At 45.7% G+C, this 24,805-nt stretch overlaps 1 protein-coding gene across 2 annotated transcripts in view; it reads right to left on the bottom strand.

Annotated features, from left to right (window-relative positions):
- The window catches only part of ADAMTS3 (ADAM metallopeptidase with thrombospondin type 1 motif 3), a 167,568-nt gene that overhangs the window by 103,876 nt on the left and 38,887 nt on the right, over positions 1-24,805 (bottom strand). For both annotated transcript variants that reach the window (XM_060687042.2, XM_087875227.1), the window contains exon 4: positions 17,998-18,154. In XM_060687042.2, the coding sequence (XP_060543025.2) occupies positions 17,998-18,154 (157 nt within the window). The remainder of the gene's footprint in view (positions 1-17,997; positions 18,155-24,805) is intronic.

The raw sequence follows: 24,805 nt of genomic DNA, 5'->3' as shown, positions 1-24,805 counted from the left end.
AGTATCTGTATGACAAAATCACTCAGATTCGGGAAGATTTGGACTCCGACTGGGTAGTCTCAGGGGGAGAGACAGGGGCAGGTCTTGAGAATGTTATCTGGGATGAGTTTGATCCTGTGACCCCTGAGGACGTGGACAGGATTCTGGGTAGACTGAACGCGACCACTTGTTTATTGGACCCGTGTCCTTCCTGGTTAGTACTGGCTTCCCGGGAAGTGACACGAGGCTGGCTCCAGGGGATTATAAACGGTTCGCTGAGTGAGGGTGACTTTCCCGCCGCCTTGAAAGAGGCGGTGGTGAGGCCTCTCCTCAAGAAGCCTTCCCTGGACCCGGCAATGTTGGTAAATTATCGTCCGGTCTCCAATCTTCGCTTTGTTGCGAAGGTTGTTGAGAGTGTGGTCGCGCAACAGCTCCCCCAGCACCTGGATGAAACGACGTATCTGGATCCGTTCCAGTCGGGCTTCAGGCCCGGGTACAGCACGGAAACGGCATTGGTCGCGTTGGTTGATGATCTCTGGAGGGCTCGGGACAGGGGGTGCTCCTCTGTCCTGGTCCTGTTAGATCTCTCAGCGGCTTTTGATACCATCGACCATGGTATCATGCTGCACCGGTTGGAAGAGTTGGGGGTGGGAGGCACTGTGTTGCGGTGGTTCTCCTTCTTTCTCTCTGACCGGTCGCAGTCTGTGTTGACAGGGGGACAGAGGTCGACCCCGAGGCCCCTCATATGTGGGGTGCCGCAAGGGTCGGTCCTCTCGCCTCTCCTGTTCAACATTTATGTGAAGCCGCTGGGCGAGATCATCCGTGGTTTCAGGGTGGAGTACCATCAGTACGCTGACGACACCCAGCTGTACATCTCCACCCCGGATCACCCCAACGATGCCCTTGAAGTGATGTCCCGGTGCCTGGAGGCCGTACGGATCTGGATGGGGAGGAACAGGCTCAGGCTCAACCCATCCAAGACTGAGTGGCTGTGGTTTCCGACGTCCCGATATAGTCAGTTGACGCCATCACTGACTATTGGGGGCGAATCATTGGCCCCCACGGAGAGGGCTCGCAACTTGGGCGTCCTCCTGGACTCACGGCTGTCTTTAGAAGAGCACTTGACGGCCGTGACCGGGAGGATTTTTCATCAGGTTCGCCTGATTCGCCAGTTGCGTCCCTTTCTGGATCGGGACTCTTTACGCACGGTCACTCATGCCCTTGTCACCTCCCGCCTGGACTATTGCAACGCTCTCTACATGGGGCTCCCCTTGAGGAGCACCCGGAGGCTCCAACTGGCGCAGAGTGCGGCCGCGCGGGTGGTAATGGGAGCGACATGGCGTTCCCATGTAACACCTCTCCTGCGCGAGCTGCACTGGCTCCCGGTGGTCTTCCGGGTGCGCTTCAAGGTTTTGGTTACCACCTTTAAAGCGCTCCATGGCTTAGGACCCGGGTACTTGCGGGACCGCCTACTACCACCAATAGCCTCCCACCGGCCGGTACGCTCCCATAGAGAGGGGCTCCTCCGGGTGCCGTCAGCCAAACAATGCCGACTGGCGGCCCCCAGGGGGAGAGCCTTCTCTGTGGGGGCACCTACTATCTGGAACGAGCTCCCCCCAGAGATACGGAGGATCCCGGATCTGCGCACCTTCCGCCGCGCCTTAAAGACCTTACTATTTCACCAGGCCGGCCTGGCCTAATTTTCCCCCTCTTTTATAAAAGATTTTTAAAATTTTAAATATTTTTTAGTATTTATATATTCAATTTTAAATTGGTTTTAAAAGTTTGGGGTTTTAAATTTGTCGGGGCCAAAATTATTTAATTTGATTTTATTCTATTTTTTAAATTTTGTATTGTATGTGTTTTTATTGTTTGGCTGTGCACCGCCCTGAGTCCTTCGGGAGTAGGGCGGTATAGAAATCTAATAAATAATAATAATAATAATAAGATGCACCTAAATTTTCACCCCCTTTTATGGGGGGAAAAGGTGTGCCTTATACTCCGAAAAATACGGTAGTTAGCTCTGAATTAAATGGTGTGGCACAGTAGAAGTGCTAATAAGGACTAAATAGGGGCTGTTTTTTTTTTGCACAGATAACCACCCAAGTGGCCTCAACCACAAAGGTTTTATCTGTGCTCAGAGAGACTCCAAGTGGCCTCAATAACTCTCAGAGAGAATGCTAAGGACCAGATGACTGCAAGGAATATAAATATAAATCCTTCCATTCTGCCCCATTCAGCCAGAGCCGAAGAAGCTTCTTCGGATGAGAAGCGAAACATCTTCAAGGAAAAAAATCAAAGAAAGCCCAGTTGCCTCTTGAAAAAGCATCTTTGGGACTGAAGGGGACACCTTAATTTCGGTGTGAACCTGGGCTAAACCCTCGCACCTGATCTATAATCTTTGCGGCCACAAGATTGATCCAGTGTGTGACGTACTTGACAGAAAGTCAAATGACAGTCCAGGATCTTGCTGCGCTCCTGGGTAGGGAAGAAGTTAAAATCTGCCAGGAAATAACGCATTATGATTTTAGCAATAATTCACAACCGTTGGAAGACATGTAAAGGGTGGGGAAGGGGGCTTTCACGCCCTCAAAGGAATAATTAAAGGTTATGTTTTAAAAAGCAGAGCCATTCTTCATCGGGATAATTGTTTCTTTTTCGAAATGTGCGTGTGGGGAGGTTGCAAGAAAGCCACTCAACAGTTATTAATTTATGCTTAACCTGCTGTTTTCTCCTCCAGGCCGAAACGATCAAAGAGGGATCCCAGAGCATACAAAAACACGTGTTTTTTCTTTTCTTTTGTTTTGTTTTAAATCCAACGTTTTGATCCTTCATTGAGGACGGCTTTAACGATTATCCTGAAATTAAACCAAACAACTGGCAAACAGGGTAGAATTTTAATACAGGTCTCCTCCTACCATGAAAATAGAGAGACGTAGTGGCTCAGTGGCTAAGACGCTGAGCTTGTCGATTGAAAGGTCGGCAGTTCAGCGGTTCGAATCCCTAGTGCTGCATAACGGGGGGAGCTCCCGTGACTTGTCCCAGCTTCTGCCAACCTAGCAGTTCGAAAGCAGGTAAAAAATGCAAGTGGAAAAATAGGGACCACTTTTGGTGGGAAGGTAACAGCGTTCTGTGCGCCTTTGGCATTTAGTCATGCCAGCCACATGACCACAGAGACGTCTTCGGACAGCGCTGGCTCTTCGGTTTTGAAACGGAGATGAGCACCGCCCCCTAGAGTTGGGAACGACTAGCACATATATGCGAGGGGAACCTTTACCTTTACCATGAAAATAGCAATTGTAATTAGTACCGATTATAACATCAAGTTATTCTTCAAGCGTTGCCCCATGGAGAGCATGATGCCGTACAGATAGTCCTTGACTTACAACAAGTTCGCTTAGTGACCATTTGAAGTTACAACAGCACAGTCAAAAAGGTGACTTACGAACATTTTTCATATTTAGGTTCGTTGCAGCCTCGGCACAGTCACGTGGTCAAAATCCAGATGTTTGGCAACTGGAGTGTTGCCAGTATCATAGAACATAGAATAATAGAGTGAGAAGGGACCTTGGAGGTCTTCTAGTCCAACCCCCTGCTCAGGGGTAGGAGACCCTATATCGGGGCGTCAAACTTGATTTCACTGAGGGCCGCATCAGGGTTGAGTTTGACCTCAGGGGGCCAGGGTGGGTGTGGCCAGGTGAGCGTGGCCAGCTCAACGTCACTCACGTTGGGGGTGCCTGTGGCAGCCTGAGCGCTCTGCCAGCAAAAATGGGGTCCCGAGCTCCGTTTTTGGCTGTGAGGGCCTCCTGCAACCCTCTGCCAGAGAAAAAAGAGCTCGGGAGGGCCGTGGGCAGCCCTCCTAAGCTCCATTTTCACTGCAAAGGCACCATGGGGCGGTCCTTCGCTGTTTTCAGGGCGGCCCCGCAGGCCAGATCTAAGCACTTCGCAGGCCGAATTCAGCCCATGGGCCTTTGACACCCCTGCCCTATATCATTCCAGACAAGTGGCTGTTTCGGTCTCCTCTTAAAAGCCTCCATTGATGGAGCACCCTCAACTTCTGAAGGCAGCTCTCCCACTGGTTGATTGCTTTCACAGTTAGGAAATTTCTTCTGAATTCTAAGTTGCTTCTCTCCTTGGTTATTTTCCATCCATTGTTTCTTGCCTTGCCTTCTGGTGCTTTGGAAAACAGTTTCAACCTCTTGTCTTTGTAAAGGTAAATGTTCCCCTCGCACATATGTGCTGGTCATCGTTCCTGACTCTAGGGGGCGCTGCTCATCTCCGTTTCAAAGCCGAAGAGCCAGCGCTGTCCGAAGACGTCTCCGTGGTCATGTGGCCGGCATGACTCAACGCCAAAGGTGCACGGAACGCTGTTCCCTTCCCGCCAAAAGTGGTCCCTATTTTTCCACTTGCATTTTTTACCTGCTTTCGAACTGCTAGGTTGGCAGAAGCTGGGACAATAACGGGAGCTCACCCCGTTACGCGGCACTAGGGATTCGAACCGCTGAACTGCCGACCTTTCGATCGACAAGCTCAGCATCTTAGCCACCGAGCCACCGCGTCCTCTCTTTCCCGTCTTTTTAGGAGTCCCTCAAATATTGGAACGCCGCTATCGTGTCTCCCCTAGTCCTTCTTTTCATTAGATTAGACCCATCCAATTCCTGTAACTCTTCTTCGTTATGTTTTCGCCTCCAGTTCCCCTAATCATTCTTACTCTCACCATATCAGACAGTGGGAAAAGGAGAAAAATGAGTGGGTTTTCCCCTTCTTCTCGCTCAATTTATCTTGGCGACTCCAACGCCAAGCAGAGCAACACAAAATGACCTCACCCATCCCTCCTTCTTGGTTTTGCAACCGAAATTATGTTTTGACTTCATTCTAAGAGAACGTCCTCTTCCAACCAGACCTTCCTGAACTCCGTCATGCGAGATACTCGCCTAGAGACAAGCAGCACACACACACACACACACAAACACAGACACACACACACAGAGACACTTAAGATATTTTAAGAACAATTGATATTTCACGAGAAGAGTCCTCCACTCCTCTGCTCAAAACAGAATCCCTTATGCCACCAGGCTTGAAGTTTTGGGCTTAAGACAACTTAGAATTACACCGCCTTCAGTCTGACCTAAGCGTAGTACACAAAATTATCTTCCACAACGTGTCCTACCTGTCAATGACTACTTCAGCTTCAACCGCAACAACACACGAGCACACAATAGATACAAACTTAAAGTAAACTGCTCCAAACTCGATTGCAGAAAATACGACTTCAGCAACAGAGTGGTCAATGCCTGGAATGCACCAACTGACTCTGTGGTTTCATCCCCAAACCCCCAAAACTTTAACCTTAGACTGTCTACTGTTGACCTCACCCCATTCCTAAGAGGTCTGTAAGGGGCGTGCATTAATCTGGTGGCGCAGCAGACTAATAGCCTGTTATTAATATTCAGCTGCCTGCAATTACTGCAAGTTCGAATCTCCCCAGGCTCAAGGTTGACTCAGCCTTCCATCCTTTCTAAGGTAGGTAAATTGAGGACCCAGTTTGTGGGGGCAATAAACTGACTTGGTATAAATATACAAAAGTATGAAGGCTATTGCTTAACACATTGTAAGCCGCCTTGAGTCTCCGGAGAAGGGCGGCATATAAATCAAATTTTAAAAAAAGCACACCAGCGTGCCTTCCATCCCTATCCTACTGTCCCCATTTCTTCGTGCCCATTTCATGTATTCATAATCATGTTTATACTTATATCTGTTATCTAATACGTGCTTGGCGAAATAAATAAATGAATAAAATAAAAATAAATAAAATAAATTGTGCAATCTGACTCTCTGGAGAAGGAGGGCCGGTTCATCTTACGCAAGCTGGATCACGAAATTGCGAAATGGATGATGTCCTTCGGGATGATTTACGCACATTCCCCAAACTTTTTTTTTTCTTTATTCCAGAATAAACACGGCAGTGACTTAGCCTAGTGGGAACGTTTCCCACGGGGACAAGCCACGTTCTTCCCACGAGTCATTTCCCTGTAGATTTCCGATGCTTTCACTTTACTGCAGCTCTCAAGGGAAATAAGATAATTTCCCTCAGGGCTTTTCTGTAAACTGGCTAATGAAAAGAGGGAAGCGGAGCGGGAAAGAGGTGAATTTGGCTTTCCTGCAGATAAGTTTCCCCGAGACAGCTGACAAACAGGTTGCGTACTACGCAAGGATTTTATTCCCATGGACAAAGACGTGTGGGAACTATGGGCAAGGTGTCCTGCCTGATCAAGGGGTTGGACTAGAAGACCTCTAAGGTCCCTTCCAACTCTATTTTGACAAGGCAAGTAAAGAATCGATGAGTTCTCTCCAATAAATATTTCTGTAGGAAAAGAATAAAGGGCTTTTTCAAAGCCGGATCGGTATTTTTGAAGGAGACTGAAGGACTTCATAATTGATTACAGGTAGTCCTCGACTTACATCCATTCTTTTAGTGACCGTTTGAAGTTACGACGGCACGGGAAAAAAGTGACGACTATTGCAACGTTCTTGTCATCATGTGATCAAAATTTGGATGCTTGGCAACTGACTCGTATTTACGACAGTGGTGGTGGCCGGGAATCATATAATCCCCTTTTGCGACCTTCTGACAAGCCAGTGGAAGCCCGATTCACTTAACAACCGTATTGCTCACTTAACAACTGCCGTGATTCACTTCACAACTGTGTCAAGAAAGATCATAAAATGGAGCACGACTCACTTCAAGTGATCACCTTTTGCACCTTTCTGATGAGATTGTTGTTGTTGTTATTGTTGTTGTTACTCTTATTCTTATTATTCTTATTATTCTTATTATTATCTTTATTCATTAAACATGAAACTCAGTCAACTGAACATTCAAAAATGCATCACAAATACCATTGACTGGTGCTAATGATTAATACGGGTTGTTGCCAGGGTCCTAAGTATCAACCAAGTACCTTCTTAAGATATACAATGTTCCGAGTAGCACAGTTTTTTGCAGTTCCGCTAGTGTTATTGCAGGAAGCTGCAATTTGTTCGTGTATCTTATAAAATTCTTGGACATGGTACCAAGTGCCCCGATGACAATGGGTATCACTCTTACATGTTTCATCCATAGCCGTGTAGTTTCGATGGCCAGGTTGCGATATTTTGTGATTTTTTCCAGTTCTTTTTCTTCGACTCTGGCGTCTCCTGGTACCGCGATGTCAATAAATTGTATGTTTCAGCTTTCGACAACTGTGATATCTGGTGTGTTGTGTTGCAAGTGACGATCTGTCTGTATTCGAAAGTCCCACAAGATCTTCACCTTCTAATTTTCTATAACTTTTCCTATTATTATTATTATTATTATTATTATTATTATTATTATTATTATTATTATTATTATTATTATTATTATTATTATCTCTTTTATTCATTAAACATGAAACTCAGTCAACTGAACATTCAAAAATGCATCACAAATATGATTGACTGGTACTAATGGTTGATACAGGTTGCTGCCAGCATCCTAGGTATCAACCAAGTATTATTATTATTATTATTATTATTATTATTATTATTATTATTATTATTATTATTATTATTATTATTATTATTCATAATCATAATCATAATCATAATCATAATCATAATTTTAATCAACATAGGTGCCTAATGAACATTGCATAGTCTGAGTCATTTTACTTACACAGTCCAATCTTAATCATAATAATGCTAATAATAATAGTAATAGAATATTGTTTACTTATATATAATAATAATGAGATGTGCTTAATGGCCATGATTCGCTTAACGGCTGCAGTGATTGACTTAACCTTTGTGGCCAAAAAAAGGGGGGGGTATAAAATCAGGAGCGATTCACCTAGTACCGTGATGGCGAACCTATGGCATGCATGCCACAGGTGGCATGTGGAGCCGTATCTGTGGGGACACAAGTGTTGCCCTAGCTGAGCTCCAACACACATGCGTGCGCCGGCCACCCAATTTTTAGCCCTTCCGGGCCCACCGGAAGTCAGGAAACAGGCTATTTCCAGCCTCCGGGGGGCCTCCAGGAGGGTCGGGAAGGCAGTTTTTGCCCTCCCCAGGGTCCTAGAAAGTCTCTGGAGCCTGGGGAGGGTGAAAAATGGGCCCACTGTTCCATCACTTGCCAAAAGCTGGGGGAGTGGCGGGGGGGTCACGTGCACATGTGCGGGGTGCATTGAATTGAGTGTAGGCACGCCTGCCCGCAAACTCCCCGAGCTCCCCCCATTTTTGGCCTGCGACAGCAAAACGATAAGCCATCACTGTCCTAGTAATTCACCGCCTTCCTTATCAATGGAAATTCTGGCCCCCAGTTTTTTATTTTATTTGCTTGTTTTTACAATGTATTAGCCGGCTGTCTTACCACATGGTAACAACAATCCCTTGGGGTCGTAAAATCGAGGATTAACTGCATCTATGCACTCCTTAGCCCACATTCCTCTTCGAAATTATTTCGAAAGTAATTGCGCCCTAAAATGTTTGCAATCTTAACCTTTTTCTCCATTCCTTTTCGAGCGGCATTGCAAAACTTCCAAACTGTGCTGAAATACAAAACTTAGCTCCCTCCTGCTCTGCAGGATTATCAGGGAAAGCAAATCCATGCAGCAGGCACAACACAAGATATCCCCGATGTTCCCCAAATTCTAGGATATTATGGGCGTTTTTTTTTTTGTTTGTTTGTTTTCTTTTTCCAGCCGACCGAGATTTATGGGCAAGAACTAAATCTGGTGCCAGGAGGGACAGCTATGCTTTCCACAATCTGGGTAGCGTTTTGTGGGTTTTCCCTGTAATTTTTCCAGATGCAAATATTTGCATACAGCCGAGGCTGATTTGCTGTTGCCAACAGAAAGTAAAGTTAGGGCTTTCTCCCCCGAGTCTCCATAGAGCGGAATCTTGTCCAAGAATTTGGTTTAAAAATAATACGAATAATTTCAGCTGAGCTTTGCATGTCTTCTTCTACTTATAGCCCAGCTTCTGGGCATCTTTTGAGTTTTATAATACATCAAGTCAAGAGGCAACAACGAGCCACCTCCAAAAATCCTGGCCGGTCATTCCTGCTGTTTAATTCAGGTACAACGCTTCTTTTGGGTGTCTTTGATAAAATTGGATTTTCTAGTTTTGGAAACTTGGCTTCCTTAGAAAATATACAACACGAACTTAGTCCCGGCAAACCTCTTTAATTCATACGGCTGTGAATTATTGTCATTCCCAGTCTGAAAGGCTTCTCAAACAGTCTTGCAGGGGAGTGTTTACAAACACCCACCTTATCTCCCTTGGAATGCTGCCAGAGAACTAATTGCCACATGCAGAACAAGGCTAAACTTAGCACAGAGTCAAACAGAACTTTTCCAGACCAGATGAACTAATTGCTTCCTGCAAAAGCTCACGTCCCGTTCACTTCTCTTTTATGTCTTCTGGGAGGGGCCAATCATCTCCAAGCCTTACTCTCAAGTTGACCCTGTTTTCTTAATTGTTCCTGTCTCCTGGCAGCTCTGCGCATGCCCACACTGGGAACAGGTTCAAGCTGTTCTTCTCCCTCACTGATGTCAGACTCCGGACACTCCGGAGGCAGCAAAGAACTACCAGATGGCTTTGGCCTCCACTCTGCCTCCGACTCAGAGCCCTCGTCCGAGCCTTCCCCAGACTCCAGGACTGGCCCACGTTCCTCTCCAACCTCCTCACTGTCCGAATCTGCTGCCAGCAATCCTGGGTCACTGGCGGGCCACAACACTAGGAAGAAATGTTTTCTCAATTTGGCTTCGTTTGGGATCCTTTGAAGATCTTTTCAGGTGTGGCTTCAAAAAATGCCATGAAGGTTGTTATAATTCCCTAAATGCTTGAGTATCAGAAGAAAAGTAAAGTTAACTTTGAACACCTCCTCTTTCTCATTCTTAATTCAACTTTATATTTTTTTCCCCCTCTCCTGAGCCATTTGAGACACAGCACAGGATTTAATAATAATAAAAAATACAGAATAACAGAGTTGAAAGGGAACTTGGAGGTCTTCTAGTCCAACCCCCTGCCCAACAGGAGAAACTATACAGGTAGTCCTCGACTTACAACAGTTCGTTTAGTGATTGTTCAAAGTTACAACGGCACTGAAAAAAAGTGACTTACAACCAGTTTTCACATTTACGACCGCTGTAGCATCCCCATGGTCATGTGATCAAAATTCAGACGCTTGGCAACTGACTCACATTTACGACCGTTACAGTGTCCCGAGGTCACGTGATTCCCCTTTGGCAAACTTCTCACAAGCAAAGTCAACGGAGATGCCAGACTCACTTAACAGCCGTTTGACTAATTTAACAACTCCAGTGATTCACTTAACAACCCTGGCAAGAAAGGTCACAACACGGGGCAAATTCGCTTAACAAATGTTTCACTTAACTGCAAGAAATTTTGGGCTCAATAGGGGTCGTAAGTCGAGGGCTACCTGTAACCTATAGACTCCCGGTAGTCCTCAACTCATGACCACAACTGAGCCCAACATTTCTGTAGGAGATGTCCAGGCTGGGCCCGAGGGAGAGGTCAAACATGTTATCAGTCTTGAATCCCTTCGCGCCCACAAACAATCTACCAATAAGTCCAGTACACCTTGAATTCTATTTATTCTTATCTATTGCTTTGTCCTTAGCACTTCAGATTCTTGTAAACAGCACAAGCTTGCAATAAACCTTTATACAGGTAGTCCTCGATTTACGACCACAACTGAGCCCAAAATTTATGTGAGAAATTTGTGAAGTGAGTTTTGCCCCATTTTACGACTTTTCTTGCCACGTTTGTTAAGTGAATCACAGCAGTTGTCAAATTAAGAGCCGCGGTGGCGCAGTGGTTAGAGTGCAGTACTGCAGGCTACTTCTGCTGATCACCGGCTGCCAGCAGTTTGGCAGATCGAATCTCACCAGGCTCAAGGTGGACTCAGCCTTCCATCCTTCTGAGGTGGGTAAAATGAGGATCCAGATTGTTGGGGGCAAGAGGCTGCCTCTGTAAACCGCTTAGAGAGGGCTGTAAAGCACTGTGAAGTGGTATTTAAGTCTAAGTGCTATTGCTCTCCCTTCCTCCCTCCCTCCCTCCCTCCCTCCCTCCCTCCTTCCTTCCTTCCTTCCCCTCTCTTAATTCCCTTTTTCATTCGCCCTCCTGCTCATGCAGTGGTTAGAATGCAGCATTGCAGGCTAATTCTGCCGATCGTCAGCAGTTCGATCCTGACCGGCTCAAGATTGACTCATCCTTCCATCTTCCAGGATTGGTGAAATGAGGACCCAGATTGTTGGGGGCAATAGGCTGACTCTGTAAACTGCTTAGAGAGGGATGTAAAGCACTGTGAAGTGGTATATAAGTCTAAGTGCTATTGCTCTCCCTCCCTCCCTCGCTCCCTCCCTCCCCCTTCCTTCCTTCCTTCCTTCCTTCCTTCCTTCCTTCCTTCCTTCCTTCCTTCCTTCCTTCCTTCCTTCCTTCCTTCCTTCCCCTCTCTTAATTCCCTTTTTCATTCGCTCTCCTACTGGTGCAGTGGTTAGAATGTAGCATTACAGGCTAATTCTGCCAACCGTCAGCAGTTCGATCCTGACCGGCTCAAGATTGACTCATCCTTCCATCCTTCCAGGATCAGTGAAATGAGGACCCAGATTGTTGGGGGCAATAGGCTGACTCTGTAAACCGCTTAGAGAGGGCTGTAAAGCACTGTAAAGTGGCATATAAATCTAAGCGCCATTGCTGTTGCTAATAACGTGGTTGTTAAGTGAATCTGGTTTCCCCATGGACTTTGCTTGTCAAAAGGTCGCAAAAAGCAATCATGTGACCCCTGGACATAAATGTGAGTCCGTTGCCAAGCACTCAAATATAAATCATGGGATCATGGGAATGCTACAACGGTTATAAGTGTGAAAAAATGGTCATAAGTCACAATTTTTTTCCAGTGATGTTGTAACTTTGAATGGTCACTAAATGAACTGTTGTAAGTCGAGGACTACCTGTATTCATTCGAACGGCCTGATTTTTTTTCAGCCGTTGACGTGACGACTGGGAGCAGACTTCCCATAAACGAAGGAGGCTTACAGAATTTGGATGCCTGCTTCATAACTGAAGGACACTTTTTATGATTGTTGTTCTACAAATGACCACAAGCGGTTTTATATAAAGGAATCGGATTCCACCCACAGAGGGTGGAATCGCGGAGTGTGAGAAAAACAAGAGTCTCTTGCCCACTTGGGAACATTTGAGGATCTTAATAGTTAGCAACAAGTAAAAGTTGGCTTGAAACTCAACATTAAGAAAACTGAGATTATGGTATCTGGCCCTCTCAATTCCTGGCAAATAGATGGGGAAGAAATGGAGGTAGTGACAGATTTTATTTTCCTGGGCTCCAAGATCACCGCAGATGGGGACTGCAGTCAAGAAATTAAAAGACGCTTGCTCCTGGGGAGGAAAGCTATGGCAAATCTAGACAGCATACTAAAAAGCAGAGACATCACCTTGCCAACAAAAGTGCGTATAGTCAAGGCTATGGTTTTCCCAGTTGCAATGTCTGGCTGTGAAAGTTGGACCATAAGTCATGCTGAGCATTAAAGAATGGAGACCTTTGAACTCTGGTGCTGGAGAAGACTCCTGCGAGTCCCTTGGACTGCAAGGCGATCCAACCGGTCAGTCCTAGAGGAGATCAACCCTGACTGCTCTTTAGAAGGCCTGATCTTGAAGAGGAAACTCAAATACTTTGGCCACCTAATGAGAAGGAAGGACTCCCTGGAGAAGAGCCTAATGCTGGGAAAGATTGAGGGCAAAAGAAGAAGGGGACGGCAGAGAACGAGGTGGCTGAATGGAGTCACTGAAGCAGTCAGCGTGAGCTTAAATGGACTCCAGAGGATGGTAGAGGACAGGAAGGCCTGGAGGAACATTGTCCATGGGGTCGTGATGCGTCGGACACAACATCGCAACTAACAACAACAACAATATATCTCTCAACACTTGAAAAATTCAAGCTTTTTTTTTATTAGTTTGCTATGTGTACCGAGCAGTCAACGGAGACTCTGCTCAGACATTCTGCCAACTGTAAAAAATAAATAAATAAATTGAATTGTATAACTGGAAATGAATGGTGTGTAGGGAATATCCCCAAAATAATATGGACTAGTAACTCTCCTTCTAAATTCAAAAAGCGAAGGAAATTTCAAATCCGTAGGGAGGTATAGAAGAGTCTAGACATACTGGTTGTCTACAATCATCCAGTCGCTTTTATTTCACTTTCTTTGGCTTCCAAGAATGAGCTGACCTAGGGTGACCCTTGGGAGAACTTGGCTGGCCTCCCATTCCAGACTAAACAACTTTCTTGATTTCTCTAGCCAGACTAAACCTTCTTTCAGATATTTGGGATGTATGTGTCTGTTTGTGTGTGACAACGCGGAGGGAGAAAGAGATTTTATGGAGAACCAGAAGATGTCTGTGAACGCATCAGGAAGACATTCGGTGGAGAAAAATTGGCCTGCTAAGTGCTAACACAGCTTAATTGCTTGCCTCAGTTTCTTTGGAGCTGTTCCCTATTTATTTATGAAACGGGACTACCCAGTAGTTTGGCTCTTGAAGAAAATTTCCTCAAAGGATTGCTGTTCCCTTACGTGCCGCACTGGGTAGAGACTTTTGCTTCCCATCATGTTCCTTTTTTTGGGTCTTCCTTGCCAGGTTGAATGGGGACAAGGTTCTGACTGATTTTTGGCTAGGAAGAGGGATGCTCTTCTCGATGATCTTCCTAATCGCTTGGTTGTTGAAGGAACAGTTCTTCTGCATCTCTCTTGGAGGGCTTAGCATCATTCCGAATAGAATACAGAATAGAGAATAGAGTAGAATAACAGGGTTTGAAGGGACCTTGGAGGTCTTCTAGTCCAACCCCCTGCTTAGGCAAGGAAACCCTACCTCAGTTCAGACAAATGGTTATCCAACCTCTTCTTAAAAATGTCCGGTGTTGGAGCATTCATAACTTCTGGAGGCAAGTTGTTCTACTGGTTAATTGTTCTCACTGTCAGGAAATTTCTCCTTAGTTCTAAGTTGCTTCTCTCCTTGATTAGTTTCCACCCATTGCTTCTTCTCCTGCCCTCAGGTGCTTTGGAGAATAGCTTGACTCCTTCTTCTTTGGGGCAGCCCCTGAGATATTGGAAGACTGCTATCATGTCTCCCCTAGTCCTTCTTTTCATTAAACTAGACATACCCAGTTCCAGCAACTGTTCTTTATAGGTTTTAGCCTCCAGTCCCCTAATCATCTTCATTGCTCTTCTCTGCACTCTTTCGAGAGCAGGGGTCACCAACCTTTTGGACCTCAGGGATCACTAAAATCATAATTTTAAATCCCACGGACCACTAATATGAATTAGTGATAGGATGGGGTCCTTCAGGCACTTAGTTTGGCCGCCTATTAACAGAGAGAAGTGCCCGGGGTCAAGCCTAGCTTTGCTGTCCATTGCAGCTAGGAATCTCAAATACGGCCAAGAATGAATGTTTGTCTTGTAGCCAGCCCAGGAGCTAGATCGCCCTCTCTGCAAACTCAGTCTCTCGAGGAGCCCAGCTGAAGTTTTGTGCGCCACTCACTGAAGCACCTGGACTCACCTAGACTAGCTGGAGCTAGTAAACAGGGAGCCAAACTGAGTGCCTGAAGGACCCCATCCCTTCAGCGAGTGGGATTAATTGCTTTGGCGGGCCATAGTTTGAGGATCCCTGATTTAATGCAATATTTTAAAAATAGAAAAATGCAAAGATTTTTCCTGCGGACCACCAAAATTTTCTTACGGACCATTTATTTATTTATTTATTTATTTGTTTGTTTCAATTTCTATACCGCCCTTCTCCAAATAGGACTCAGGGCAGTGAACAGCCAAAGTAAAAAACAGGACATACAAAATTTAAAAACAGTTTAAAATAATTAAATGTTTTGGCCGTAAATTAAAACAACCCAATTTAAAATCAATTTAAAATTTAACTCAGCTGGTGACCATTGTTCTAGAGTCTCCACATCTTTTTTACATCGTGGCGACCAAAACTGGATGCAGTATTCCAAGTGTGGCCTTACCAAGGCCTTATAAAGTGGTATTAACACTTCACGTGTTCCTGATTCTATCCCTCTGTACTCTATACTCTATATAGAATATATACTCTACATAGAATAACCGAGTTGGAAGGATGTATTCATCATCACCCTGATGAAATCCCACTTGTAAAGGGAGGGAGGGAGGGAGGGAGGGAGGGAGGGAAGCTTCCTTGAGGTAACAGTAAGGCAATTCAGTAGACGTAAGGTTAGGAAGCAAGGAAAAACAAGAACACGGCACACAATGTCAGTTTACAGCTAAAAAAATCCTAAGATTCAAGCATGCAGAGACCCACAACAGAACTTCAGAAGGCAACTTGTACTTATTTATTTTATTTATTTATTTAATTATATTTATATACCGCCCTTCTCCCGAGGGACTCAGGGCAGTGAACAGCCAAGATCAAATACATAAATATAAAAGTTAAAAACAATTTAAAACCAGATTAAATCCTTTGGCCCACAATTAAAAACATCCCATTAAAATCCAATTTAAAATTTAAAACCGTTAAAATTAGGCTAGCCCGGCTTGCTGGAATAACAAAGTCTTCAGGGCACGGCGGAAGGTGCACAAGTCCGGGATCCTCCGTACCTCTGGAGGCAGCTTGTTCCAGAGGGCAGGAGCCCCCACTGAGAAGGCTCTCCCCCCGGGGGGTCGCCAGTCGACATTGTCTGACCGACAGCACCCCGAGGAACCCCGCCCTGGCCGGTGGGAGGCTGTCGGTAGCAGAAGGCGGTCCTGTAGGTACCCAGGTCCTAAGCCATGGAGCCCTTTAAAGATGTTAATCAACACCTTAAAGATGTTAATCAACACCTTGAATCGCACCCGGAAGACCACTGGGAGCCAATGCAGCTCGCGCAGGAGAGGTGTTACATGGGAGCGCCCCGCCGCTCCCATGTAACTTCTACCCTGCTCTGCTACAAAACTTCAGATTTTGATCCACTTAACTTTCAAAGCCTTCCCACATTCAGCTGCTGAACGTCAGAGGCGGCTCTATGAATTCACTTCAAAAAAGGACGCTTCCGAGATTCCCAAGCCTATCTATCTGCAACCCTTTAAAGTAGCTATGTCTTTTCCCGGGTCTTTACCCAGCAACTTTAAAGGATATCCTAATAGGCCTGTGCAAATCCTTCAAAAATAATGTGTCAGACTCCATGGGGCCACATATCCTTTTGTATCATTAAAGCAGCTGCATCTTTTTACTGCTTTGGAAGCTGTCGGCTGTCTTTGCATGCAGATACAGGCACAGCCGATTTGTATCATGGCTGTGCACGCTGACAGCTGTGAAAATCTATATATATAAAAGCGAAAACCACTCACGCATCATCACGAAATCTCCAGAACCGTTAAGCCTACAAACTTGAAATTTGGCACGTATGATCCTCTTGGCTTCTAGGTGCTCGCTAAGAAAGGATTTTTCGAAATGACCATCAGATCATTATTATTTCATATACAGTATTATATTCACACGCTCTGATGCTAAGGAGTTCAGTGTTCTACTCCGTCTCCCCACCTGAAAGGAACTCTGTCCCAACTGCCAGTTGCCTTATATTAACACGCTCTGATGCTACTCCTTCGCTAAACCGGGAGTGGGCGTGGCCAGCACGTGACTCATCCGGCCTGCGGGCTGGGACATTCTACTCCCCCTCCCCTTCTGTTCCAACTGCCAGTTGCCTTATATTAACACGCTCTGATGCTACGGAGTTACACATTCTACATTATGTTTCAGGCTTTAAGTGTCAATTTATCACACCCGATCACATAGTTTCATAGCGAAGCACAGGTGTCCAGCTAGTTGAGTATATTTGCACCTCTATGTATTCTGGAACCTCTTTCATAGAATCCTGTTGAAGTTCTCCACAGCCCTCTCAATTGGTCATCAAGGCTATGGCAGGACAAGGGTTTACTCTTGAGTAAACTTTTGATTTACAGGACAGTGTCACGGGCACTCCTCTATCTGCCAATCCTATGACACAAAGGCCTTGATGTCTCTATTCCTGGTGGATCATTATGACCTTCTCCTCTGGGCTCTTGACTTTTAGGGACCCTGTTCCTCTATTGATCCATGTAAAATTGGGCGTCTAATATTGATTCGAAGCAGAGGTGGATTTCACATAATTTTATCACTGGTTCACCACGCACCAAAAATGTGAGCGCACAGACCTTCCGCACATGCTCATGGCCTTCCACGCACGCGCTTTGCTCACTCCCATGGCTTGCACACATGTGCACAGCTTAGAAAACATGGCTAAATAGGATGGCATAGCGCCGGGGCAGGTGGGCAGGCCCAACCGCAGGTGGCCACTACCAGTTCGCCTGAATCGATCCGAACCGACTGAATACCACCATTGATCCAAAGCATCCATTCCCAGTCAGAGAGAGGGAGAGGGAGGGAGGGAGGGAGAGAGAGAGAGAGAGACTCTAGAAGTACTGAGCAACTGAATTGAATCAGGCATCTTTTTCCAACAAAGAAAAGTGACGCTGGTAGTCCTCAACTTACGACCACAATTGAGCCCGAAATTTCCATTGCTAAATGAGACAGCCGTTCAATAAATTTTGCCCTCCGTTACAATTTGTTAAGAGAATTGCTGCAGTGGTTCACTTAGTAACACGGTTGCTAAGCGAATCTGGCTTCTCCATTGATTTGTCGGAAGGTCGCCAAAGGTAAATCACATGACTCCAGGATACGGCAACCGTCATAAATATGAGTCAGTCGCCAAGTGTCCGAATTTTAGTCACGTGACCACGAGGAAGCTGCAACGGCCCTAAGCGTGAAAGTCACATTTTAAAGGGCTGTTGTTGTAAGTCTGAATGGTCGCTAAACGAGTGGTCGTAAGTCGAGGACTACCTGTAGGGAATAAACCTTGAAGAAAGGAGCAAAAGAAATGGTAAATGAAGGATCCGTAGACAGAAGCTATACCTTTACTTTGGAAATCAGGGAGAATATCGGATGAATTCTGTGCAATTGCTGACCTCCTATAAACCATGTGAAGCCGTCCTCTCTCTTCCTCCATTTGTTGGCCTTTCTCCAGGGGCTCAATGAAAAATTCCTCTTCACCAACTTTGATCATGCCAGCCTAGGTTAGAGAGGGGGGAAAAAATAAAAGGAAGAGGGCTTAAACAGGTAAAGAATCCAGCCTACTGAATTATAAAAATAAACCAGTGCTATCAGGAAAGAGCAAACCAACGAAAGTAATATACCTTGTTTCCCTGAAAATAAGACCTATCCTGAAAATAAGCCCTACCATGATTTCTACGTGTGTGCCTAATATAAGCCCTACCCCCAAAATAAGCTCTACTTAAGAGCCTGCGCAGCCGGCCGACTATCCATTCCGTCTAGTTACTCGCGGTACCACAGCCACGAAGTCAGGCGAGGTGGTAGTGGAGCTGCCCCAACGCCCCACACCGGTTTAGCTCAGGGCTCCTGCAGCCACACCATCCCTGCCCCAACATCTACCTCATGGCGGCAGCACCGGCAGCCATGTGCCGCAGGAGCCCACGTGGCCGTCGGTTCACTTCTAGTACTTGTTCGATGGCCATGGATATTTGGGGGATCATCTGAAGCCAGCAACAGCTTCCCATCGCCCGGTGCGTTCCCACAGAGAGGGCCTCCTCAGGGTGCCGTCGGCCAGACAGTGTCGGCTGGCGACCCCCAGGGGGAGAGCTTTCTCTGTGGGCGGCACCTACCCTTTGGAATCAACTGCCTCTGGAGCTCCGGGTGGCCCCCGAGCTCCGCTCTTTCCGCCGCGACCTGAAAACGTGGCTGTTTCGTTGGGCCGGCCTGGACTGATGGGGTTTTAATTCTAATTTAATTTAAACTTGTTAGTCTTCATTGTACTTTTAACTGTTAAATTATGAGTTTTGGATTAATTTTTAACTTTTTATTAGAGATGTTTCTTAACAGTTGTGAGCCGCCATGAGTCCGGCTGGAGATAGGGCAGCATATAAATCTCATAAATAAATAAATAAATCAATCAATCAATCAATCAATAAATAAATAAATAAATAAATAAATGGAACAGGAGGCCATGAGGTGTGGTGAGGCCATGAGGCAAGGCAAGTGTCGGGACATGGATTCGCCTGGCTGAGGGGGCCCTGAGGTAAGCTAGTGGGGGCTCTCGGGGAGCTCCACCCGTCTCACCTTGTGATAGCGGCCTTCTGCTCCGTTGCAGCCGCGAGCAAGTAGAAGTGGGCTGGTGGCCACATGGGCTCCTGCTGGACAGAGATGCTGATGCTGTGCCTGTGTCGGGGCATGGGTGGCCTGGCTGCAGGGGCCCTGAGGTAAGATGGGGCAGGGCATATGGGGCAGCTCCATCCCTCCCTGCCTTGAGGTGGCGCTGGCATGTCATGCGGCCTCCTGCCCCACTGTGAGGAAGCAGAAGAAGTGGCCCTTCCGTACACTGAGGTGGGAGAAACACCCCCCAAAAATAAGCCCTAGTGCTTATTTTGGGACCCAAAAGAAAATAAGACCAGGTCTTATTTTCGGGAAAACACAGGTATTAAAAACCGCAAAGTAACACTTTTAATAAAATGTCTCACTTAGCAGCAGAAATTTTTGGACTTAATTATGGTCGTAAGTCGACGACTACCTGTAAAGCTATTTTCCAAAGTGTACGTAAGCCAGCAATAGTAGGAGAAAAGCATTGTGCAATATTGAGGAGGCTTTGGTTTTCTTGGCAGCTGTTTGATTAATCACAGAAGGAAGATAGAAAAGAATGTCAAAAGACGGCAAAGAGAATTGGAATAAGCTTTCATTAAAAGCTTCCCTGGCAAATCTGAAAAGCAGATCAATTCTGCAAAAAAAAAGTGTTTTGGCACAAAATACTGCCCGAGAATTGCATTTTCTTCCTCCCCCCCCCAAAAAAAACCCACAACCCCACAGTGCAATCTTTTGACAGGGCCAAAGGGGGCCAGTTGGAACCGAATTAAAGCTATTCCTGGTGCTTTCATCAATATAAGATATAAACACCCAAACATACAAGAGAGAGACACACAACTTCCATATAGCACTGCTAGCAAAGATCACCACAGTACGTGACATCCACATTGTGGTCACCCACATTACAAAAACAGATGTAGATGTTGAGACTTTGGAAAAAGTGCAAAGAAGAACAACTAAGACAATTAAAGGCCTGGAGACTAAAACATACAGAGAACGGTTGCAGGATTTGGGTTTAGCTAATCTAGAGAAAAGGAGGACTCGGTTTTTAAGATCCAAACCCATTTCAGTGGCTACAGTGTTTAGCTACAACCCAGATTTTAAGTGTGGTTTATCCTTGGTTTATTACTTTCTCTCCACCTGCCCTCATTGGGTTGCTTTGAGGATGCTGCCCTTGGATTTGTTACCCTGTTTCCCCCAAAATAAGACATCCCCTGATAATAAGCCCAATCGGGCTTTTGAGCGCATAGCAATAAGGCCAAGCGCTAATTTCAGAGTTCAGAAAAGTATAAGAAAGGGTCTTATTTTCGGGGAAACACGGGTAGCTATTCTGAGAACGTGTCTGCTGAAATCTAAAATTGGCTAGGGATGTTTTAGGCAAGCTAAAGAAATATTAGAGATAAAATAAAAATGACGAATGGACGGGGTTTGCCTCTACAAGTCAGGAAATGTGGAATTTGGCAACAAGGATGAGGTAAATGTCATACACAGCTCTGACATCTTTATTTATCCGCATTATGTGGATTTATTAGAGGCTGCAAAGATTGTTCGGCTGAAGACATCTCCCCTAATTTTAGGAGATGCCCTTCTCATTACAACTCCAAATGAAATAATGGCTTTAAATCCATTTTCAACCACAGAGAGGGGTTAAAGCAGTTTTCGGTTGATTGATCACTCACATCTCCACTGCTTCGTCCTCCCCTGCATTTTAGACATTCAAAAGATATTTCACTGAAATAAAAACATTTGTTCTTACAATAAGCTAGGCTTTAGCCAGTGGTGGGATTCAACCGATGTAATGTAGGTCATTCCAGAGGGCGGGTGCTGCCACAGAGAAGGCTCTCCCCCTGGGGGTCGCCAGCCAGCACTGTCTGGCCGACGGCACCCTGAGGAGGCCCTCTCTGTGCAAGCGAACTGGTCGGTGGGAGGCTATTGGCGGCAGAAGGCGGTCTCGCAGATACCCCGGCCCTAAGCCATGGAGCGCTTTAAAGGTGGTCATCAACACCTTGAAGCGCACCCGGAAGACCACAGGAAGCCAGTGCAGTTCGCGCAGGAGGGGTGTCATATGGGAGCACCCCGTCGCTCCCATAATCTCCTGTGCGGCCGCATTCTGGACTAACTGTAGCCTCCGGGTGCACCCCAAGGGGAGCCCCATGTAGAGAGCATTGCAGTAGTCCAGGCGGGAAGTGACGAGTGCTTGAGTGACCGTGCATAGGGAGTCCCAATCCAGAAAGGGGCGCAACTGGCGTATCAGGCGAACCTGATAAAAAGCCCCGCTGGCCACGGCCGTCATGTGCTCTTCTAAAGACAGCCGTGCATCCAGGAGGATGCCTAAGTTGCGAGCCCTCTCTGTGGGGGCCACTGATTCGCCCCCAATAGCCAGCGATGGCACCAGCTGGCTATATCGGGACCCCGGAATCCACAGCCACTCGGTCTTGGAAGGGTTGAGTCGGAGCCTGTTTCTCCCCATCCAGGCCCGCACGGCCTCCAGGCACTGGGACATTACTTCAAGGGCATCATTGGGGTGGCCTGGGGTGGAGATGTACAGCTGAGTATCATCAGGGTACTGATGGAACTCCAGCCCAAAGCCACGGATGATCTCACCCAGTTCGCTCTCAGCTGATCATCGGAGCTATTGGTTCGCCCGAACCAGTCTGAACCGGCTGCATCCCATCCGGTGGTGGGATTCAAGTAATTTAACAACCGGTTCTCTGCCCTAATGATTTCTTCCAACAACCAGTTCGCCAAACTGCTCAGAAAGTTAACAGCCGGTTCTCCCGAAGTGGTGCGAACTGGCTGAATCCCACCACTGATCCCATTCCTGGCTTTTGCATTGTGGGGACGCTGCGAAGTTCGTAAGTGTGAAAAATTGTCACTTTTTTCCAGTGTTGTCGTAACTTTGAATGGTCACTAAATGAACTGTTGTAAGTCGAGGGCTACTTGTACCCACCCCGCAACATTTGATAGGGGTGAACAGTTTTAACTGCAGTTACGGATTCCACATGTTTTGTGTTATGCGGGACTGTGAATTTGCAAAAGCGAGGCTTCCCATAAAGTATAAATTGGAAACACAACCACACATATCTAAAACTGGGATTCCATCAGGCAGGGCGGCAAGCAAGCGATTTCTACTGAAGAGTATTTTTTGACTAGCGTGTATTTGCTAAGCATTATTTTAATGATATCCGAGTAATAAATAAAGGAACAATTTCAATTTTTTTGTTTTTGAGGCTGTTAAAAACAGAGAGGATACAACTAGAATCCTTATTTGCTGCACACCGGACCTCTTATTGTCCAATGGGATATAAATTGCGGGAAGCCCTCCCCCCTCCCCCAGAAGAATGAAATATTTTGGGGAATATTAAAAAAAAAGGCAGGATAGAATATTTCCTCTAAAGGAGAAATGGAAAAAAAGTCTTAAGAGAGGCAGAAACCAGCCCCAGTCTCCCTGCCCCCAAGCAGAAACTGAGGAAGCCAGCTTTTAGAAATGCAGATTTGGTAATTCAGAAAGACTGGGTCAGACAGAAACTCCAGATATGCAATTAGGCAAGCCAAAAGTTGACAAGATTAGCTCAGATAAACACCTAGGATTTGTTCTTTTTTTTTCAGGGAGGTCTTATTATTTTGGGGCGCGTGGAGCAAGATGGGACTCCTCTTGCCATCTTATCTGATTTCCAGCTCTGCATTTAAATATTTTCGGGGAGGGTTTATTTTTGGGGGGAGGCATGCGCTCAAAAGCCCGATTGGGCTTCTTATCAGGGGATGTCTTATTTTTGGGGAAACAGGATATATGTATATGTTTATGTTTATGTTTATGTTTATGTTTATGTTTATGTTTATGTTTATGTTTATGTTTATGTTTATGTTTATGTTTATGTTTATGTTTATGTTTATGTATATGTATATGTATATGTATATGTGTGTGTGTGTATGTGTGTGTGTATGTGCGTGTATGTATGTGCGTGCGTGCGTGCATGCATGTTTGTATGCATGTATGCATGTATGTATGTATGTATGTATTTCTCTTTAGTCAGGTTCTTCCTATGTAAACCAAGATTTTTATGCAGCCCTAGTTCAGTGAAATCACAATCCACTAGTTTCTAGGCTCTTTTTCCAGCAGCCAGCAAGCTCCCTGCTGCCCATTGGGAGACTAAGGAGACTAAGATAGATCTATTTCAGACTTATAAACCGTCATCAGTTAGCCACACCTTCATCCCATGTATCCTCCCTGTAAAGGTACAGTATTTTTCTATTTTCTATCTTTCAGCTCCAATCCAGGAGCCCTCAAGCAGTCGCATTCACGACAAACCATTTTATACCAAATTTATATGTCGCTTTATTTCTTTATCAGCAATATATATATATATATATATATTCCCCAGAAATAAGAAGTCCAACCTCTGAATCCAAGTAAGGACATGGACACCTTAAAACACACAGAAGAAACAATGCGGAAAATATCAAATTCCCAGGGGATTCCCTTGCTAACTCTAAAGCGTTATCTGTTCCATTACAGGCATACATCACTTATTTTATTATTCACAGTTTTTTTTGTCCTGTTCACAGTGTTTTGTGAAAGTCTACTATCGCTAGGTAATTATCCTGGCCTGCACTTTCTTCTTTTGCTATCGCTACAAGATGTTTCTGATAGCTTTCATTTATTATTTATCGGTTATGAAATATGTGTGTGTCTAGACACTCTCTAGTCTCGTAATGGCATGTCTCACAACTCATGCAAAAAATAAGGGGTCCCTAATGCCCCAAAACGTATGCTAGGATGAATTTCTTCATTAAGATGTCACAAGACGTTTTCCATGGTTGCCCCTGTAAGCCCCACTGAATGCAATTGGATTACTCTGGGGATTGGATTGCTTCCAGTCCAAAGCTGTTTCTTATGTTTATTTAGTAGGATTATTGTGGTGTCCTTGGTTGCTTTCTTGCAGACATTTCATTACCACACTAGGTATCATCATCAGTGTGAGGTGGAGGTGGAGAAGGAGGAAGAGGTGGAGGAGGAAGAGGAGGAGGAGGAGGAGGAGGAGGAAAACTATGGAATCCTTGATACTCTCTGAGCGTGATTGTTTTCTTGCAGACAATTTCATTACCACATTAGGTAACATAATCAGTGTGAGGTGGAGAAGGAGGCAAAGGCAAAGGCAAAGACAGAGGCAGAAGAGGAGGAGGAGGAGGAGGAAGAGGAAGAGGAGGAGGAGGAGGAGGAGGAGGAAGAGGAGGAGGAGGAGGAGGAAGAGGAGGAGGACTGTGGGGTCCTTGGTGCTCTCCGAGCTTGATTGTTTTCTTGCAGACATTTCATTACCACACTAGGTAATATCATCAGTGCCAGAACACACAGCACTCATGATGCTACCTAGTTTGGTCATGAAACACCTGCAAGGAAACAAGCAAGCTGAGGGAGCACCTAGGACTCTGCAGTTCAACCCTGATTCTCCGATTCTCAGACGCTGCTGGGACAAGCTGTTCTCTTGACAAGTCTTTTTCACAAGTAGCTTGCCATTGCCTGTTTCCTAGGGCTGAGAGAATGTGACTGGCCCAAAGTCACTCAGCTAGC

Source organism: Pantherophis guttatus, chromosome 8 (genome assembly GCF_059756535.1).
Source record: "Pantherophis guttatus breed Tessera chromosome 8, ASM5975653v1, whole genome shotgun sequence".
NCBI lineage: Eukaryota > Metazoa > Chordata > Lepidosauria > Squamata > Colubridae > Pantherophis > Pantherophis guttatus.
This window is presented reverse-complemented; position numbering and strand designations above follow the sequence as displayed.